Raw genomic sequence first — 19089 nt, 5'->3', positions numbered from 1 at the left:
ATGGGGATTGATTAGTGCGAGCCTGCGAGGACAGACCCTGCAAGACCGTGGAGAATGAAGCCAGCTTAAAAATGAAATTGGGCAAGAGGCCGGGTAAGATATCTGAGCGCGACGAGACAAGGCAGCAAGCAGTGGGGTGCAATGGATTATCATCGCAAATCTATCCTAGAAGATGCATAGCATACATATATGAATCGGCGTCATTACAATGCGATATGACTGCGAAGCACAGGGTTGCGAGGCTCCAGTCCACGTTTCTTCAATCCTGGAGTCTGTGGAAACGCGTCAAAGTCGGTTTCACATGTTGTGTTCTTCGGAGGCAGTTCGCCAGTCTTGAAATACTTCTGAACATATGAAGAAGTGCAGTTCGAGGAGGTGACCACAAGACCGTGTCCAACAGCGTCTTGGAGTAAAATTGCCGATCCCTCGAAGTATCCAGCCATCAGTTCAGCAGAACTCGTTACTGGATCGAGGACGTTGTCAGCAAAGAGGATGGGCGTGCTCGTGTTAATTCTTTTGAAGCCCGGGAACAGCTGACTTTTGGGCGGTGTGATATTTAGGAGTCGGCATTGCGGGACGACAGCTAATGGCCAGGTGTCTCCGAGGTATGTGCTTATCCTCTTCTGCTCTGCGAACAGGTCAAACAGTGCCTCCTCGCTACCATTGAAACTCTTGTTGTTGTCGTTGCAAGCGATAACTTGCTTAGGTAGCACAGTGTCCGTCCCCGTCCCGCCTGGCAGATAGTCGCATTCACTAGTTGGTGCAACACCTTTCACCAAAAGTGCAGCAGCCAGGGAGCCGTTCCGATGCTCGAGACCATCGGCGACCGTCGCAAGAAGGGGAAAGTAGACTGGCGGGTTGTAGACGGCTGTCTGGATGAGAACCCGGACGTCGATGTGGGTGACTACGGTAGGAAACTGGACGAAAAGTGGGTCGTTCACCGGAACTGGGTTCTCTTCCAAATCCAAGAGGATAGCGTCGAATCGTTTCTTGATATCGGAAGCGGTCGAGCCATTACGGTAGAAGGCGCAGAGTGACCCGGCCTTAGCACAGGTGTCAAAGAACGATTCGACGGAAGCGTCGGCCTGGAGAAGGTTCTGCGACCAGTTCCCGTGGTAGTAGTCGTCTCCATCAACAACGGCGTCGATGAGGAACCTTCCTACACGATCTGGGTAGAGCGCAGCAAACGTCGTACCTAGGACGGTGCCGTAAGAGGCACCGTAGAAGTCCACCTTCGCATCTTTACGTGACCTGCCTTGGCTTTCGGCCAACAGTTCAGCGTACTGCAGCATGTCTCTCGCTGTCGCGGGTGTGTTCGCGTACTTAGCAGTCTTGTTCAAATACTGCATACACCAGGTGCCGAACGTGCCTGATCCCTCGTAGTACTTGCTAATAGATGCATTGCTACGCGGATCAACGTCATTATAGACCTGGCCGTAGTAGTAGTCTCTTAGCCAAGGCTTTCCGTCGAAACAATCGAGCAGTGGACCACTGTTATTGATACCTCGGGGGTCCATGCCAACAATGTTGTACTCGTCACCGAGGAGTTCCAATAATTGAGGCAGCAGTGATATAAGAACGCTGACACCCGACTCGCCTGGACCGCCAGGGTTAAAGATGATGTCGCCTGATGCGGGTTGCTCCGCAGCTTCATACCTGAGGAAGGCAATGTTCGTGAAGCCGGCGTCTAAGTTTTCGTAGTCGAGTGGGACCTCCAGTTGTGTGCATGTGTAATTGTCGAAACAGGGGATGTACTGGATCTCTTTCGTAATGGGGACGTCCTTGAAACTCTGAACCATCGATGAATTTGAAGCATTGTACTGGCGCTGCAGCAATGCCGGACTTGCAACAGCGGAGACTGCAAGCCCCAGGAAGTAAAATTGCCTTGTGAACATGTTTGTAAGGGTAGCAGAGCAAAGAGAAGCCGATGGCAAGTGAACACAGACAGACTGTTGTTGCAATATATACTTATCGAAGATCTGTAGAATATCAATCTTGGTCAAGCCAAGGCAACCCATTTTCCCAGCACGAGGTGAATCTGCCCTGCTAGCAGCGTCGTCATTCCCACAGACCCACGCCCATGTTCGTTGCACACCCTATGAATGGACCGTTTGAGTTGAGGTCTAATAGGGCTTACTAAATAAAACCGAACAGGCCCCTAGCCAGCGCATAGCGTGGCAGAGTCGAGCCGCGATCTCAGTAGGATCGAGCTCGGTCGGACCACGTGATGCGAGAATACTTCGATATAGGGAATAAGTTGTGGAGAGCTGTTGGTTCGTGCGTTAGGGTGCAGTCGGGGCGGAAAGCACCGCCGCTTCTTCCAAGGTTTTCTACATAGTTGCTACCGTTTTGGGCACTAGCGTACCGCGAATGAGAGACGCGGGACCGAAGGATCTTCAGCCCCTGTGGAGATCGGCGTCATCAGGCAACTGCCAACTATCAAACACGACTTGCTTTCCGTCGATCAAACATATAATCTGAGCCCACTAGGCAATGTGTATCTATCTTACTTTTATTAGCCACTCCGGATAATTAAATATGTATGCAGCCTTCGCAGCATAAAAGAGAGACAGGAGAGGCGAACAAGCTGTGGACATGGCTCTTCTAATCGGGTGGAGCACTGTGTTCGGTGGCTGTTAAGGTGCTTATGTGCTGAGCCACTCCGGTGAAATCGCCCAGCCGCACAGTCCGCACGAAGCCGAAGCTGAAGCTTAAGCTTCGCCGATCATCACTGCATTGTATCTTGCGCTACGTGTGTAGTAGCCAACAGTTACTTGTTGTAGTAAATTTACCATGGAACAACATGTGATAGAATGATCTATGCCCTCACCACAAAAAACACCGACCAAGTGGCTCTGCGTGCTTTTCACCTCAAATGATGTCAGGGACAATGCCTTTCGCATTTGCTCGAGGCGAACACGTACCAGAGCTTTTATCGAAGAGAGACAAGAGCTCATATTGACTTATATTATGCAAGGTAGCAAAGTCTAATTCTTCTTCGTCGAAGGGCATTCCAAGCTAAGACAGGGACAATGAACATAGAAAAGGCCGGAGTCTATCTGAGCAGTTTGTATAGGTACTTTTTCACTTTCCCTTCCGCGAACGTTGGCTTCATTCCTACTCTTCGCACATCTTCATCAGAAGATCGAAAAGGCCCATTCTCGATCCAGACTCTCTCCAAGCAGTGTGTATGGCGACTGACCGCAGTTGAAGGGCCATATCGATACCCATCCGGTCCTCGAAGTTGTGATCTCCCAGACGCGTTCCCCTAACAAAAAGAGGATGTTGTTGTATGTACTGAAACTCTTGGTTCGCTGGAAAATTGGGATGTCTAATCTCTCTCTTCTTCAGCCGTCTGACTTTGAATTTTGCCCGGCGCAGAGTTGCAACGCCATCTGACTGTTGACTCGGTTCACCAAATCGGGCCAGAGACTAAGACATCCTGGAACAAGCAAGCCGGCGTTCCGCGCGTGTGGAGCAGGATGTATTGATCGGATGATCTGTACAGATCGCCGGTACATAGTAGTTGATAAGATGAGTTCTGAATGACAGATGCCATGGGCAAAAGTCAGCGCGTATTGGCTTGACGATTCGAATGTTTTAGTGGTTGACAATCCCATGTTTGTTTGGATGGTTGACGGTTATTGAAAGATCTCCGAATATATGTCAAAGCGTAGGCCTGAGGAGTTTCCTGACAAATCGGTGGAGCTTGTTGGTGTTGGTACTGTTATACCGAGAAGAAACCAGCATCGATACGAAAGACCACTGAAGGCACTCAGTCAGGTCGTTATCACTCTTCCCCTCGACGCTGTCGGAATGGTTCTGCAACGGGTGGACGATAACTCCGAAGTCCGTTAAGCGAAAGAGAGGCACCACGAGTACCTGAGCTTCGTCAAAGGAGTCTAGGATTCCTTTTGAAATAACCTGGATATGGTCGCGAATATTGAGCGGGTGAGGATCTGATAGGTCCCCCAGACGGAAGTGATATATGGTGAGGTCGTCGCCACCGCCTCTTGCTCTACCCACTGCGTGCACCAGCCAAGGCGCAACGGCGTAGGCCTCAAGATATCGCGGCAAATGCGTTCGCATTGAGAATACTCAGCATTTTTAATCTTGATTCCTGGTAATTCTCTTAGAAAACCTACTTGGGTATGATCTATCAATCTGTACTGACATGTCTTTATGAAGAACGTTTTGAAGACAGTATGTGACAATTCGACGTAAGACATGGTCACATGAGCATGAGACAGTGTCATTGTTGTTGTGGGCAAGGCAAACCCGAGAGGCTGGCTCCACAGTGGTGTGCCCGCTGAAGACCATGCTGTTACAAAGCTGCGAGTGTCTCTATGGTCCGTGAAGAGCTCGATAAGCTGACTCAATCGATAGGAGTTCCTTGTGAGGGCGAATGAGACAACCGCTACAGTTAAATTCAGGAAAAGAAAGGTGGATTTGTGAGGCAAAGATTTGGGGGCAACAGCGTCAGTATAGTTATGGTATCAAGCGCTCAGGTTATTTATATCACAGCATGGGCTTATATTTTACTTACTATGAACAATAGACGATTCAATGTCAGAATGCTGTGACGAGCTGCATGATGCAAAATATGCTGTGCTTGATTTGTATGGACCTGCATATGTTTCATCGTGGGGGATCCGACACAAACATAGATAGACTAATTATCATCCCATAGGTGCACGTAATGAGCAAAGCCAACATATACGCATCGCTCATGCGAATTAGCAGTATGGTTTGTGTGGATGCTCGCAGAGGAGTTGGTGACAGAGCCAAGGACGGAAGACACCCGAACGTGGGTCTAGCCATGATCGTCTTAACGTTGATTGGACGTACCCTTATCTACTCCGCTCACTCCGCTGACTCCGCACACACCGCACCTATTTCTGTTCTACTCCACCACAACCCACGAAAATGCCCATCAAGCTCCCTGCTTGCGAACCATGCAGGACCTCAAAGCAGGCCTGCGATCACTCGAAACCATGTTCCCGATGTCGGGAGCGTGGGTCGCCTTCGGCTTGCCTGTACCGGGCCAGGCCATTCAAAAAGCGACGATTGGAGCAGGCCGGATCAGATTTACTGGGGTTCAGCAACACAGATCCGCCGGCGGCTCTCCCAAATCCGTTGCCCGAGACAAGTCACGATTCTTCAGAAGGTCTGACGATTGTGGAGACCCCCGAGCCTTCCAGAGGGATGCCCAGTTATCCCAATCCTGGTTTTCTCGGGTCTTCGAGTCACACGACTTTCTTTGAGCACATACCACGCGATACGGCCGACAGCGGTCAATTGCCTACCTATTCTGCCGACGAGGAAGAGATTCGCAATGGAGCAAATCTCATTGATCATATCCATAGGTACTGTCACATTGGCTCGTGTATTGCGCTGGTCCAAAGTTGGATCGCTGGAGGCGTGAATCTCGCATTGGCGGGTCCACTCATAACCACTTGCGCAGAGGTGACGCAACACGTCTTTAGTTCGTACGAGATGAGTACACCTTCAAGTTTCACTCCTGCTCGATCTATCTCGCAGACATTGTTCACGAACTCAAGCCAGCCACTTAACGCAGGCGATCGGGAAGACATTGCGCATTGGTGTACTGCATTTGGAATTCATAATGCGCGGTGGGAGATACTGGGTCTGTTCTTCGCAGCTCTTGCCGCTGCTACAAGCCATACACCCAAATTTGAGCCCTTATATCGGTCACACCAAGCGCAGCGTGACCTGGAGAAGCTCGCAGTGCGATTCTCAGATCGCTGCCTAGACATTTCGCTCTCACTTGACCGACTGAATGACCTTCAGCTTCTGTTACAGTACGAAAATTGGATCAGTCACTCATGCTTGCACGGTGACCAAAGTAAGCAATGCTCTAACATACTGTTGTTCATTGGCTGATGCAGTAGGCTATATATCGTGGCGGAAACTTGGCGACGTGATCAGCTCCCTGTATGCACTTGGATACCACGAACGTGTAGATCCGGCATCACCTCCACTCGAATCCTTCAGAGAAGTTGCATTCGCCCGTGCCTTTTCTGGTGACACCAATGTCTCATTGTTCCTGGGTCGGCCTCCTAGAATTGACCGAAAGCATTGCAGATGGCTTCCCAAGCAATTCCAGTGGAGCGCGGATGCAAAGGTGGATTATGCAGCGGAGACACAATGGTCAGCAATCTGTGCTGTCCTGAAGGGAGAGGCACTGGATCTCTTCCACGTAGAAGATCAGGCTGAGAAGGTAAGGAGAGCGAAGTGAGTACCACTTGAATCTGCATACGAATCATTCTAATAGTATTAGTCTTATCCGAAACGACGCCGACCTACAGTGGGCATCGCTCCCCCAGCACTTTCGACTAGAGACGACATTGAAGGAATGTGCTAGACCGCCGAAGGAGCGTGACTTTCTGGTCAGCACACTTCTTAATCATCTTCACGTACATTTTCTTCTCCATCTTCAACTCCAAACCCGCGTCAACGATCCTGGGCCAGAGCTTGTGGCTATTGCAGCGAGAATGTTCTCTCTGGCGATTGAGTCAATATTGCTTAAAGACTTTCTGGCTTATTCAGGGACAACCCTAGATTGGAAGGTAGGTTCATTTCTGGTGTAATTGAGTTTACAATGAATGACAGCGAGCAGGTCGCCTACTATGGCCTGGCAGCCGCTGGCATCATCTGTTTATCCCTACTTAAACAAAGCCCAATCGCATTCGACAGCGGAAGCTTAAAAGCACAGATGATACAGGATCTTAACGTACTTGTAGCGGTGGTGGAAACAGGTGTTTTCATCCATCCGATTGATCCCAACTATGCGCTATTATCTCGTGCCACCCTGACTATCAAGAGCCTGCTCAGACGTCTTTTATCCCGAGACACAAGACAGCCAGCGCCCCTGACGGAGACAGACACGCTGGTACAGGGACCTACAGCCATTACGCCCGAGACGTGGAATATATGGGACAATCAGCACCTCCAGGATTTCGAGGTGGACTTTTGGCTGAATCTGGCCGAACACCCATTCCTAATTGAGACGCCGACAGAGTCTCTACCAACGAGCCAAGTGTAAACTCAGCGTCCACAGTCTAAGCGAGTCGCTCAACCGCGACTTCCAGATCTTTGTCAACGGCGGCACCAAAATCTAACCGTAAGTAGAGTCCCCCTGTCAGATTAGAATTGGCAGTGAAACGACTACCTTTGCTGATGAGTAAGCCAAGTTCTGGGGATCTCGTGTATATTCAGCCTTCTAGCTTGGCCAGAGAAGTCACCTCTTGGTCATTACCATGATTCGCAGCTGTGACGTTGGGACGGTCGATGGGATTGAAGCGGATCCATAGAAACATGCCTGCGGAAGGTGTAGAGCACTGGCAACCTTCACTCGGGAGAGGGCGCTTACATGCTGCTATCAAAGAGTCCCCACGTCGACTATTTTGGTCCGACAAATGTACCAAGCGTCGATGAATCCTCGGTGCTCCCAAGATCTCTTCCAGCGGCGAAGCAGTCAACTACCCAAGGCGAGATCCTAGGGCTAGAATCTTTGACTTTGAGTCGATTCTCACAACAATTCCTGAGGTATCGATGGTAAGATATGACGGCGATAGCTGAACCAGATAGCGATCAGCGGTGTGGAAGTTTGTGTTTGTGTTTTCCGAAGTTGTGAATGTGGTCCCGAGCTGGAGGTCGTAGTACGGATCATGTTCGAGGATATAGAGGTCGTGCCGCTCTGCAACATCGTAGATCCGATTCTTACGCTCCGAGGACTGGATTACGCCGGTTGGGTAATGGCCCGTCGGAATCATACAGCAAAAATGGGTGGTTTCTTGCCCTGTGTATCCTCCCATTTTTTTCAGCTTCCGATCAAGCCCATCTGGTACAAGACCACAATCGTCCACGCTGATCCCCAGAATACGGAGACCGTGTGCTGTTATCAAATCTTTAGCCCCAGAATAAGCGCATTATTCGGTAATGACCCAGTCACCTGGATCAAAGAAGGCTGCCCAGAGCTGAAGGCGTGCCACAAGTCAAGCATATCTCCCTTTCGCCGTATGAAGGGCTATGGATGAGCTCAAATGTCCAGCCATATATCTGAGGAGCTGAGGTGAACCGGCCGCAGAGCCGTATTTCATCGCCACAGACAGTTCTACGATTACTCATCAACCTCACAGGAAGTCACGTATCCGCCGATCATCATCAAGGCGGTCCATGGGAAGCGTTCAGACGATGGGCGAGCCGTCCTGAGTGTAAATATGAGAGGGCTATTGCGGATGCAGCCTGCAGAGTTGGAGCTCGTTGAGAGCAACTTTCAATGCTGAGCTGGTGGCTTACGTCCCTCGCGTTGGGTTTTTCTGGTGTCATTCGGAAGTTCAAGTGTAAAGAAGATGTAATCGACCTGCTGCCCTTCGAAAGGGGTTTGGGCTTCGATCGCCATTCCTCGATGGAAAACAGTTTATGCTGGAATATTGGTTGACATGTGCCCAGCCTGGTAGAGCTTTATTCATCTGATCACGATTCAATTAGAGCTCTAGCATATCGCTTATGTTCATTTACACGATAAAAAGGCAAGCATGCTGTTCATGATCTGCGTCCTGCGGTAACATTTGGAAGGAATTTCTAGTAGACGGCGTAGTCGGTATCCTGCGATTGAGCATGCAAGCACCGTCTTTACGCGCTATGTGCATACGCTCCGATATGCTCTCGGCATTTGTTTCTGGTCATTTCCGTTGCAGAGAGTTGAGAGCGTCATACACATTCCTGTGTCGTAACGTGGTCCAGGGCCATGGTGATGGTAACCCGCGATACAACTCAAAGGACTCGTCTTCCGTAAGCCGTTCGTACGAAGGTAGCGCTGACCGAGTGATGAGCAAATTTTTGGAAACGCACTACGTGTCTCATTTGTTCTCAGAGTGAGGCCATAAACGTCACTATTTGCACTAGTTGGCGTGTGGGAGCCGCACTTAACAGCGAGTTCAGATCGCATCTATCAAATCGCAAGTTTCGGCACCAATACCTTAGTTCTTGAGTGACATCCTACTTGATATTTACGAACCTATTCTCTATGTTTCGCGGATGATCTTGCTTGATGAATTTCTCTTAATCGCGTATACTATCGAAGCGAGAAAAGATAATTAGAATGGCAAGTCTCTAGGAACCTGATAAAGGCAGCTGGAACTTGCGCTCATTGAATTACTACACCACGTGGAGATCACTCCCAACAATCATTTGTAACTCAATAATTCTCATTGCTTGCTATTATCCTGGGGGGACATACAGAGATCTGCGCGAATGATGGTGAGATTCTCTGCCTAGGCTGCTAAAAAAGGGCCCTGCCGTGCCTCTGCGTCAATACGGTTTCTTTCAGACAATAAGCTTTCCACAAGAGGAGTACCAGCTCTGTGGGCCACTCGCGCAATCCAAATGTCCGAGAATGATACTGCTGACAAATTGTTCGAGAACTCTGGATGCCCTACCATTGCATCCGCGGGATTAAGCGGGCAGTCTGATGCGGAGTCCCGCGCGGGACCTGGAGATGCAAGTTCATGGCGCAGCTGCATTGCGATCTTCACAGTGGTCTGGGTTTGCGCGTGTATCGACGCTACAAGTTGTTGCGCTTACTATCTATGGTAGTCAGTCCTTTGTCTCAGAACCCGCGCTTATCCTTTGTCCACTATGTAACTCTGCACTAGCTACAGTAGCCCTCAGCCCCCGACCATGCGGATTCCTACAAAATGAGAAGTCCGCAAATTTCAGGTTATTGGCCACGGCATGTGATAGCGCGTTCGTGGTTATTCTCTGAGGTCTAGGGACGCTATGAACTTATGTCCCTTGGCATCATAAAACCGACGGAAGAGATTGATGGAGAAAGGAAAAGAATCGAAGTGTTTTTAGAATGATGTTTTCCCGCTGAACGCATCATAATGGCCTGGTTGCGTGTCAGACTGGAAACTCTATCTTTTGTTAATTATCCTTACCCAGAAACGATACTTTAGGAATGTCGTCAAGCGAACTACCGATTGCATTTGTCCATGCGAGCGATATCGTCCCTGCCACTATTGCTCTGTCAATCTCGGGAATTATCGTAGTGCTTCTGCGGTTCTGGGTCCGAGTATCTCACAAGATGGGTGTTCGCATGGACGACTGGCTGATACTTGCAGCACTGGTAAGTCATTGGCATATATAACTTCCAAAGCATATCTAAAAAATGTGTAGGTATTTGTCGTGGCCATGGCTGTAGTGTCATTGTATGGAGTATCGCGGCAAGCTGTGGGCTACCCTTCCGAAGAGCTCTCTCCGCAAGAGCAGTTGACATCGCTTACCCCGGAGCAACGGCTCGTAGAGCTCACTTATTGGCTTTCATCGGTGCTCATGCTACCGGCGACCGGGTCTGTCAAATTGAGCACCTTGTACCTGTATCGTCGAATTTTTCCAGTGGAGACGATGCCTGCATTCAATATTCTTTCGAATCTTTCGGTCGTGGTGTGCGCTCTTTGGACAATCGCCTTTTTCTTCTCGAGGGTATTTGGATGTGGAATACATCTCCAATGCTCATGGGCTTCCTTTGCGGAGATCAGCACCTGCTGCACAGATAAATTCCTCAACCAAGATGTGCTCATGATCTCAGATCTCATCACAGATGTATTGATCTGGCTTCTTCCTATTCCCGTGGTAAGAGTGTTTGAGCACGAAGTGCGTTGAGGTTTCAGCAACTCACCAACTGTATAGGTGTGGGGCTTGAATATCAGTACCCACCGTAAGCTGGGCGTTGTTGCAATCTTCCTCCTGGCCGCCTGTTCCCTCGCAGCGGCAGTTGTGCGGCTTTTGATCCAGCTCGCAATTCACAAAAAAGGGTTTACAGCTCGCACAAATGTCAATCGTCAGTGTTGGTACACGTCGAGCTCAAGCTACAAACAGCTGACAAGAATCAGTGACATTATCGACGAGCTTGTACTGGCAGTTCATCGAGGCTGCCATCGCCCTGATCGCATGTTGCTTGCCGATGATGCCTCTGTTCTTCAAGTTGACATCCATTTCGAGAGGCTTTAGCTCATTGCGGTCCAAGCTCAGTATGACTTCGATGAACTCTCCACAGACGGAAATACACGGTTCAGAAGACAAACTCTGCGAACGATCCAGCTTCGCCATACATATCGAACGCGCATTTGACCTCGATAGCGAAAATCTAACGCCGAGTCCATCTCGGCCAGATGACTGTTTTGTTTGACTGGAATTGATTCCGGGGTCTACAGGTGTTAGGCGCTTGAGTGCATGACGCGTTATTCGGGTCACTCCAATGAAGGTATGATTGAGCTTTTTTCTCAATGTACTCAGAGCTACCGGAGCTCCCGTAGAACCATCCAAATTATAAAATGACCGTAATATGTACTATCCTTTGCTGCCAAACTGTGAACATCACTGAATACAACACCATGCGACGTCATCAGGTGGCTGCGCTCGATACAGAATGGCTTTATGGAGTTCACCTGTGATGAGGAACTTGGGACAAATATATAACTTCCTATGGTTACAGCTACTACGGTGAAAGGCGGGCAAAATGAGGCACTTTGTCCGGGTGTGGGTTCAATGGCGGGGAAAGCACGTGTCGGAGTAGTCGGCGTATTGTTAAGCGCGACCTCGGTCGGCAAGCAGCGGCCGACTGCGGTCCCACCATATTCCCTCTTGTCGTGGGTGTACAAAGAGAGGCACGACGCAACACCAACTTTAGCACGTCGAAAACTGTCTCGTTATTTATCATTCTATACATTGCTCGTCGGATCCTGCTCCGGAGTCATCATGGCTCAAACAGTTAAGCTCGCGGAATACCTGTTCCAGCGATTGGTCCAACTCGGAATTGGTTCCGTTCACGGTGTACCTGGCGACTTCAACCTCACACTCTTGGACTACGTCGAGCCTGCAGGGTTGAATTGGGTCGGCAACGCGAACGAACTCAATGCTGGCTATGCGGCAGACGCATATGCACGCATCAAGGGCATATCAGCTCTCATCACAACCTTTGGAGTTGGGGAACTGTCAGCTATCAACGCTATCGCTGGAGCATACGCTGAACGGGCGGCACTTGTCCATATTGTTGGCACGCCTCCGCGAGCAACACAAGATGGAAGGGTGTTGGTACATCACACATTTGCCGACGGCGACTTCACTCGGTTTGCTCAGATGAGTAAGCATGTCACCGTCGCCCAGGCAAGCCTGAGGGATTCAAGGACCGCTCCGGAGCAAATAGATCAAATCCTTGTCCAGTGTCTATTGCATTCAAGACCGGTCTATATCGAGGTTCCGGTGGATCTCGTTGGCGTCCCAGTCTTCTCTGAACGACTGCAGAAAAAGCTGGAGTTGCCAGAACCGGTTTGGGGATCTCCACAGGAAAGCGCAATGAATGCCGTGTTGGAGAAGCTGCATGCTGCAAAACAACCCATCATCTTGGTCGATGGGGAGATCCGGGCCATGGGGGTCGTCTCAGAGCTGCAAAACCTAACCAGAAAAACGGGATGGCCAACCTGGACCACTGGGTTTGCGAAGGGATTGCTTGATGAGACAGCTTCCAACTTTCATGGGATCTATAGGGGAAAATGGGAGGAAGAAACCACACGGGACTTTTTCCAACGCGCGGACGTAGTTTTGTGTTTCGGGGCACATTTCAGCACAACAAACAGCTGGGGAGGCACCAGTCTGCCTGAAAGCGCTAACACTATCTACTTTTCGGACACTGAGATTCGGATAGGCAGCCGCATATTCAGAGATGTGCCCTCAAGACAAGCTGTATCTGCGTTACTACGGACTCTCGACACCGACAAGATCCAGCGGTACGAGCAGTACCCCAAACTTCACCAGGACCTCACTGTTTCAGTCCAAGAAACCGACCAGAGCGGGCCTATCACGCAAGACAAGGCCTGGAAAGTCCTTGCAACCTTCGTTCGTGAAGGGGACATCGTTATGGGCGAAACAGGGACACCAGGCTACGGCGCACGAGAGATGCGTCTGCCGCCGAATACGAGGTTGTTCACACCAGTCACATGGCTTTCTATCGGCTACATGCTTCCTGCAGCGCAAGGAGCAGCGTTAGCACAGCGCGAACGATCAGCAGGCCAAAAGGCAGGTCGCACGATCCTACTTATTGGTGACGGCTCCTTCCAAATGACTGTTCAAGAACTCGGCACGATTATTAAGGAAAACCTTAATGTTGTTATTTTCTTGATCAATAACGACGGATACACGATTGAGCGATGCATTCACGGTGTAGACGAAAAGTACAACGATGTGGCGAGGTGGCGGTATCTAGAAGCACTGAGTTTCTTTGGAGCCGACAAAGGCGCGTACACCGCGACCGCGAAGACTTTTGGCGAGCTCGGTGAGGTGCTGGCTGACGGAAGGTTAAGCGACGGAGAAGGTGTAAGGATGGTAGAAGTCTTCATGGACAAGGAGGATGCGCCCGAAGGACCGTTGAAGGACCTGATAGAGGCTCAAAGAGTCAAGGGAACGAAAGCCTGAGGTGTTAGATATTAATGAAGCGACTCTGCTCAGAGATAGACGCACAGCTAAAGCGAATCGGCCCTTGTTGTTGTGACAGTTGAGATAAACACGTCTGCGCTTGACTCACACAAGGATCCCTGCGAAGATCAAGCCCGTGTCCTCAAAAACAAGGCAAGAATGACAGCACAACAATGCGGCACAGCCTCTCCCCCACACCTATACACCTATCTTAGCTGCACCGTTCTGCGTTGCTTGAGCCTTATACTCAAGTGGGCTCTTCTCCCACAATTCGCAAGCTCCCGATCAATTCAGGGTCCTCTCGCCTGTCCTCTGCGGCGCGCGATCATCCCTGCACAGCCTCGCGTATCGAAACAACAACATTACGTCATAGATGTGCTACGCAAACTTCACACAGCACTCCGGCTGTGGACATATTGGAGAAACGTCCACGAAGCCTCTGACGCTCTGTGACGAAGCCATCCAACGTCTCTACTCCTTGCGCGGTCCCAACTCGCCGTCTATCTCCTCTCCCACCCAGCAAACAAGCTTCTTCCCACCGCCCAAGCGCTCGGCGTCGAAACGAAGGTTCTTGTCACTTTCGCAGACGCTCTCGAGGACATCTAGCATCGCGTCACGGTCTTCGCGCTCGAGTGCGGCGACGAGTGTAGATGGGCGACCGGCGCCGCGATCCGCGGCTCCGAGTTTCTCACCCATCACGACTGTAGCTGCAGATATCGACTATGCCAATCTACCCGTGCATCAGCTTAAAGCTGTGAAATGCAGGGAGCCGATCAGGCGGAGCCAGGTCGCGAGCGACATGGACGTCTGTCCCGAGTGTAAGAAAGCACTCATGGATATGCGGAGCATGCTTGAGCGGTATGTTGCATTAACAATCGATGTTACCCACAACATAGCTAATTTAGGGTAGATACGATAAGACAGGCTCCATCCGCGGTACCACAGCCTTTGAGCAGTTCCTACGTTTCGGTGACGACAGGAATTACACCGCCGATGGCGATGTGACAATCCCTGTGCGCGATAGCGTAGCCGGCGAGCATGGCGCAATGCAGGCTATCGTGCTCGGCCATGCTTCGGAGTCGCCCAACCCAAATGAAAGAGGTGGCACTTGGGGTGACGGCGATGCGGAGACATTGAGCGATCACCACGTCAATCACGTGAGCCAGCCAAAAGGACCCCAACGCGCTATGATCGTAGGACGCGCCATCGATGGGCATCCGAGTGAGGCGGGTTTTCTGGTAGAGGGTGGGACGAATGGGCTGGGGTACTGGAAGGGGGATGACGTGAGCAGCTTGGCTACTAGCCGAGTGTTTGCTGGCATTTAACGCGCGACGATCGCTTTCCCACGTATGTGAGGTGGTCAAGCCTCGTGTTAGTGGTATGTGTAGTTTGCGAGTTGCCTGAAGCGTTGTGATAGCGTTCCATAGATTTCTTTTGTTACTCGAAGTTGTGTGGCAGGACGACAGGTGGACGATGTGCGGATTCCTGAACTCAAATTGTTGAAAATAGCGACACTGAAAAATTGAAAAGTAAACCAAAACTTTGCTCGCGGAGTGTCTTCGATGCTACCAACCGGAGGAGCAATTTGTTACGATCTTTTTGATAACATTTTTAGGAGACATCACTTCTTGGTCGCATTCATCGATAACCAAACAAAATCGTATACCCAGGTACATAACGGAAGCTCAGAGATCCAACTGTACGCTGGCTAGCTATGCAGGTTATGTCCAGCATGGTGTTGACGTCAGCTGCATACATACACGAATACATCCAGCATTGCAATTTCCGGACCCCACATGATGACTTTAAGTCCTGTCGATTACTGTGCGTCAACCAAGCCATTTTCTAAAGATCGTCGCTGAATGCACCAATCATCGACATAGTATCCTAGTTTTTCTTGTGGAACTAGTGGATTACTCACGTTTACACAGCTCGCTAAACTCTGCGGATGGCGCCAGCCCCTTGCATTCCTTACCAATTCTGAGTCTCAACACCTCCATAATTACGGCCGCGAAATTTCGCATAATTGGTCCAAGCGTGGAACGGATCCTACGCGCACCTCAGTCTCCCCTCCAAGCCATCTGCCTTCCCAATTCGCTAGGTCATCTCCGTTTCTACAAGATGGAGGGCCCAGATGACCAAGGCTCACGCCTCCAATGAAACTGCGATCCCCTTGGCTGACCGCTGATGCTCGGGGCTGTCCACCGCGCATGCTCGAAATAATGTTCAGCTGTCATCTTGCGGCCTAAAGGGTTGACTTTAAATATGCAAAGGGTTAACCGGCTTCCACGAGGCAGGAGACGAAGCCTTCTCTTTGTCCGCCAAAGTCGCACGTCACCAAGACCAGGAGCCTCTTCAACTTCCAACCCATGAAGTTACTCCAGTATTTGCTGCATATAGCAGCAATCTCTTCCGCTGCAGAAGCAGCAATTGCACGACGGGCCGATCCACTTGCGAAAGGTGCGCCCAAGTCTGCGTATTGGCCTATTCCGCCTCAGCCGAAAGGACCCACCAAGCCGTACGTTTTCGGCCACGTATCTGTAGGGATCTAGCTGACAATCCTACCACAGTATCACTCCCACTGGCCCTGCTGCTATTAATCGCAACGCCTCTTACAATCCCAGTGACATCAAACCGGCAAAGCCCATCAATGTCGAAGCGAAGTTCAAGGCAGCAGCTGTATGCTCTGGCCCAGTGACCAGCAATCCCACCAGTTTCTGGATGGACCAGCAAGATCACACTGGAAACGCTCGTGGCTATGCTCCATTCTTGGTATGATCTATCGAACATATTGGAAGGTCATTTAGGGACTAATTAATGTAGGGTACATTCTACAACTATAAAACCTACCGCAATGTCGTGAAAGACTATGGTGCCAAGGGGGACGGCACAGGGGACCAGACAGCCGCTATTCAGAATGCGCTCAATGATAATAGCCAGGGAGGAAACCGGTACCAGGGGCCGCTTGCTGCGCAGCCTGCACATGTGTTCATCCCGGGCGGCACGTACCAGCTAGGCTCAAAACTTGACCTGAGAAAAGGTACCATCATCATGGGAGATCCAAACAATCCCCCCGTACTGAAAGCCGCCCCTGGGTTTTCTGCAGAGGTCCTTATCGATGGCTACGACGCCGCGAGTGCGCCTGAGACATCCTTTATGACTCAGTTGCGCAACGTTGTTATCGAGTAAGTCTTCGTCCGCATCATCGAGACGGCTTTTAATCTAATTATCGCAGCACTACTGCACTTTTGCCGAGCCAGAAAATCACCGCGCTTCGCTGGGGAGTAGCCCAGGGTTGCGCTTTGGGCAACGTCAAGATCAACATGCCATCCAGCTCCACTGGCCATACTGGTATTTGGCTCCAAGCCGGCTCCACGATCGCAGTGACGGATGTGCAAATTACAGGCGGGGCCATCGGCATCCAAAACAATAACCAGCAAGTTATCTTCAAGAACATCTACTTCAAATTTTGCACTACGGCATACGTCGCACCCGGCGGTTTCAATTCGCTATTGCAAGGCGTCACGTTTGACACCTGCGGTGTCGGCATTGACGTCACACAAAACCATGGAGATGTCATTCTTCTGGACTCTGAGAGCAAGAACTCAGGTAATACGATCGTTTTCCGGGACTCATCGAACGATTCAGGAAACCGCAACAACCAGATCGTAATCCAGAATCTCAAGCACGATACGAACAACCCGATAGCAGTGAAGTCGAGCGGCCAAGTCGTTCTCGCAGCACAGTCCACAGTCACAACCTGGGTATGGGGTAACGCCTCTCCAGGGCAATACCAAACAGGTGTTACCTATCCGAACTCGCGACCTCAGAATCTTCTCGATGCGTCAGGCAAGTTCTTCATGAAGGATGCACCCACCTTTGCGGGTTATGCCAATGATCAGATCGTCAACGTGAAGAACGCAGGGTTCGATGTGAAGGGCGACGGAAGGACCGATGATTCTGCAGCGCTGAACGCGATTCTGCTACAGAACGCTGCCAACTGCAAGATAACGTAAGACCCGTAGCTCCTAGTTTACATGAAGGCTTGTGATACTAACAAAGCACAGGTACTTCCCTTACGGCGTCTATGTTGTCCTCTCCACCCTCTTTATCCCGCCCGGAAGTCGTATTGTCGGCGAAGCCTGGCCCGTTATCAGTGGAGCAGGCGATAAGTTCAGAGACGCCAATACTCCTGTTCCTGTTGTCAAAGTCGGTAATGCAAATGATGTCGGTGTGGCCCAAATCTCCGACATGCGGTTCACGGTCGCAGAGCCGCTTGCTGGAGCAAAGATTATGGAATGGAACATGGCTGGAACTTCTAACGGAGATGTCGGAATCTGGAACTCGATCGTGAACATTGGCGGCATGCGTGACTCGACAGTATCGGCCCAGTGCCAATCGCAGAATCCCTGTCAGGCAGCGCACACGGGTATGCACCTGACCTCAACCAGCTCGGTATACGTGCAAAATGGTACGTCGTTCTGAATCTTCCTTCTCCAAGCGTGTACTAATGATCGCAACAGTTTGGGTGTGGACGGCGGACCATGATGAAGACCAAACGTCAGGCAATCTGATTATTTCTACCGGACGCGGAATTCTCGTAGAAGCCACAAAAGCAACATGGCTAGTAGGTACTGGCTCTGAGCACCACTGGCTCTACGGATATAACTTCAACAACGCCCAGAATGTCTATGCTGGTCTGTTACAAGTGGAGTCCCCCTACATGCAGGGTCGGGGCGCCATCCAAGTCGCACCAGCCCCATGGACTGCACGCAACGGCGACCCTGACTTCAGCTGGTGCGCCGGAGGCGATGGGTACTGCCGCTCCTCCGTCGGCGTCAACGTGCAGAACTCGCAGAACATCAACTTGTACTCGTCTTCGACTTGGGCGTTCTTTGATGGACCTTGGGACGGGAACTACGGAAATCAATGCGCTAATCAGGATTGCCAGCAGAACATGAACCGTGTGGCTGGAAGCACAAGCTCGTTGACATGGTACGGTGTCAACACGAAGGCAGGAAAGACGATGATATTGGATGGCAAAGCAGACCCACAGACTCTGAATAACCCCGGGGGCTGGGGTGGAAGTTTGGTGGCGTATCGACAGTTTGCGTAGGAGGCTTAGGAGTTTTCACTGTGAAACTGGTTATGAATAAATTGCTAGATGTAATGTGACATACTCCTGCCAATTTGACCATATGAACACCCTTAGCTTGCGACCACAAAAGGTTTCCGTTGGTCCTAGAAGAAAGGAAAGTGCTTCACAACAACTGTGAGCGCCACGATGATCTCCACAAAGATATGATGAAGCTTGCGTTGGGTAGAGGTACCTCACAAGTGGAAGACTTCCACAGGAGGCGACTGTACTCGACCGAACTCCGCGAAGCGTAGCCGCACTTGCTTGAGCCAATCTAAAACATTTTTTCTCCTCGCAAATATCGTCGCCATAATATCAGTCCCCAAAGTGGCACATTGATCCAGATCGAGGAGACTAGCGCCTGTACGCAGGAACATAGACTTTTGCATGACTCCAAAGCCCAACCAAAAGGCAATATGCAAGACTACGAACACAGCCAGTCTTTCACTTCGTGG

At 50.5% G+C, this 19089-nt stretch overlaps 7 protein-coding genes across 7 annotated transcripts; 5 read left to right on the top strand and 2 right to left on the bottom strand.

Moving 5' to 3' along the window:
- Window positions 1-135: 135 nt before the first annotated feature.
- Window positions 136-1992, bottom strand: CC84DRAFT_1164532 (uncharacterized protein). The gene has a single exon (XM_018178505.1). The coding sequence runs from the start codon at window positions 1893-1895 to the stop codon at window positions 204-206; it is 1692 nt and encodes a 563-aa protein (XP_018036584.1). The 5' UTR covers window positions 1896-1992; the 3' UTR covers window positions 136-203.
- A 2934-nt stretch (window positions 1993-4926) lies between these two features.
- Window positions 4927-7066, top strand: CC84DRAFT_1091664 (uncharacterized protein; the record flags this gene model as incomplete). The annotated part of the gene is made up of 4 exons (XM_018174408.1): window positions 4927-5866; window positions 5913-6255; window positions 6302-6590; window positions 6641-7066. The coding sequence occupies 4 exons, from the start codon at window positions 4927-4929 to the stop codon at window positions 7064-7066; spliced, it is 1998 nt and encodes a 665-aa protein (XP_018036583.1).
- A 16-nt stretch (window positions 7067-7082) lies between these two features.
- CC84DRAFT_1176259 (uncharacterized protein) lies at window positions 7083-7838 on the bottom strand (the record flags this gene model as incomplete). The annotated part of the gene is made up of 4 exons (XM_018180207.1): window positions 7083-7138; window positions 7280-7342; window positions 7394-7502; window positions 7557-7838. 4 exons carry the CDS (start codon window positions 7836-7838, stop codon window positions 7083-7085), a joined length of 510 nt encoding a protein of 169 aa, XP_018036582.1.
- A 2147-nt stretch (window positions 7839-9985) lies between these two features.
- CC84DRAFT_1245417 (uncharacterized protein) lies at window positions 9986-11096 on the top strand (the record flags this gene model as incomplete). Its single annotated transcript, XM_018184181.1, has 3 exons — window positions 9986-10153; window positions 10204-10680; window positions 10717-11096. The coding sequence occupies 3 exons, from the start codon at window positions 9986-9988 to the stop codon at window positions 11035-11037; spliced, it is 966 nt and encodes a 321-aa protein (XP_018036581.1). The 3' UTR covers window positions 11038-11096.
- Window positions 11097-11655: 559 nt separating this feature from the next.
- On the top strand, window positions 11656-13524 carry CC84DRAFT_1164530 (thiamine pyrophosphate enzyme). Its single transcript, XM_018178504.1, has one exon. It carries the CDS (start codon window positions 11785-11787, stop codon window positions 13495-13497), a length of 1713 nt encoding a protein of 570 aa, XP_018036580.1. The 5' UTR covers window positions 11656-11784; the 3' UTR covers window positions 13498-13524.
- Window positions 13525-13712: 188 nt separating this feature from the next.
- On the top strand, window positions 13713-15008 carry CC84DRAFT_1119952 (uncharacterized protein). Its single transcript, XM_018175565.1, has 2 exons — window positions 13713-14355; window positions 14408-15008. Exons 1-2 carry the CDS (start codon window positions 13871-13873, stop codon window positions 14820-14822), a joined length of 900 nt encoding a protein of 299 aa, XP_018036579.1. The 5' UTR covers window positions 13713-13870; the 3' UTR covers window positions 14823-15008.
- Window positions 15009-15866: 858 nt separating this feature from the next.
- CC84DRAFT_1187193 (putative exo-beta-1,3-glucanase) lies at window positions 15867-18613 on the top strand (the record flags this gene model as incomplete). Its single annotated transcript, XM_018180912.1, has 6 exons — window positions 15867-16037; window positions 16168-16269; window positions 16321-16682; window positions 16733-17509; window positions 17565-17926; window positions 18021-18613. 6 exons carry the CDS (start codon window positions 15867-15869, stop codon window positions 18611-18613), a joined length of 2367 nt encoding a protein of 788 aa, XP_018036578.1.
- Window positions 18614-19089: the final 476 nt, after the last annotated feature.

The sequence above is a fragment of the Paraphaeosphaeria sporulosa genome, assembly GCF_001642045.1.
Source record: "Paraphaeosphaeria sporulosa strain AP3s5-JAC2a unplaced genomic scaffold CC84scaffold_5, whole genome shotgun sequence".
Taxonomy (NCBI): Eukaryota; Fungi; Ascomycota; class Dothideomycetes; order Pleosporales; family Didymosphaeriaceae; genus Paraphaeosphaeria; species Paraphaeosphaeria sporulosa.
The sequence above is the reverse complement of the archived record's forward strand: the minus strand, read 5'-3'. Positions and strand labels throughout refer to the sequence as shown.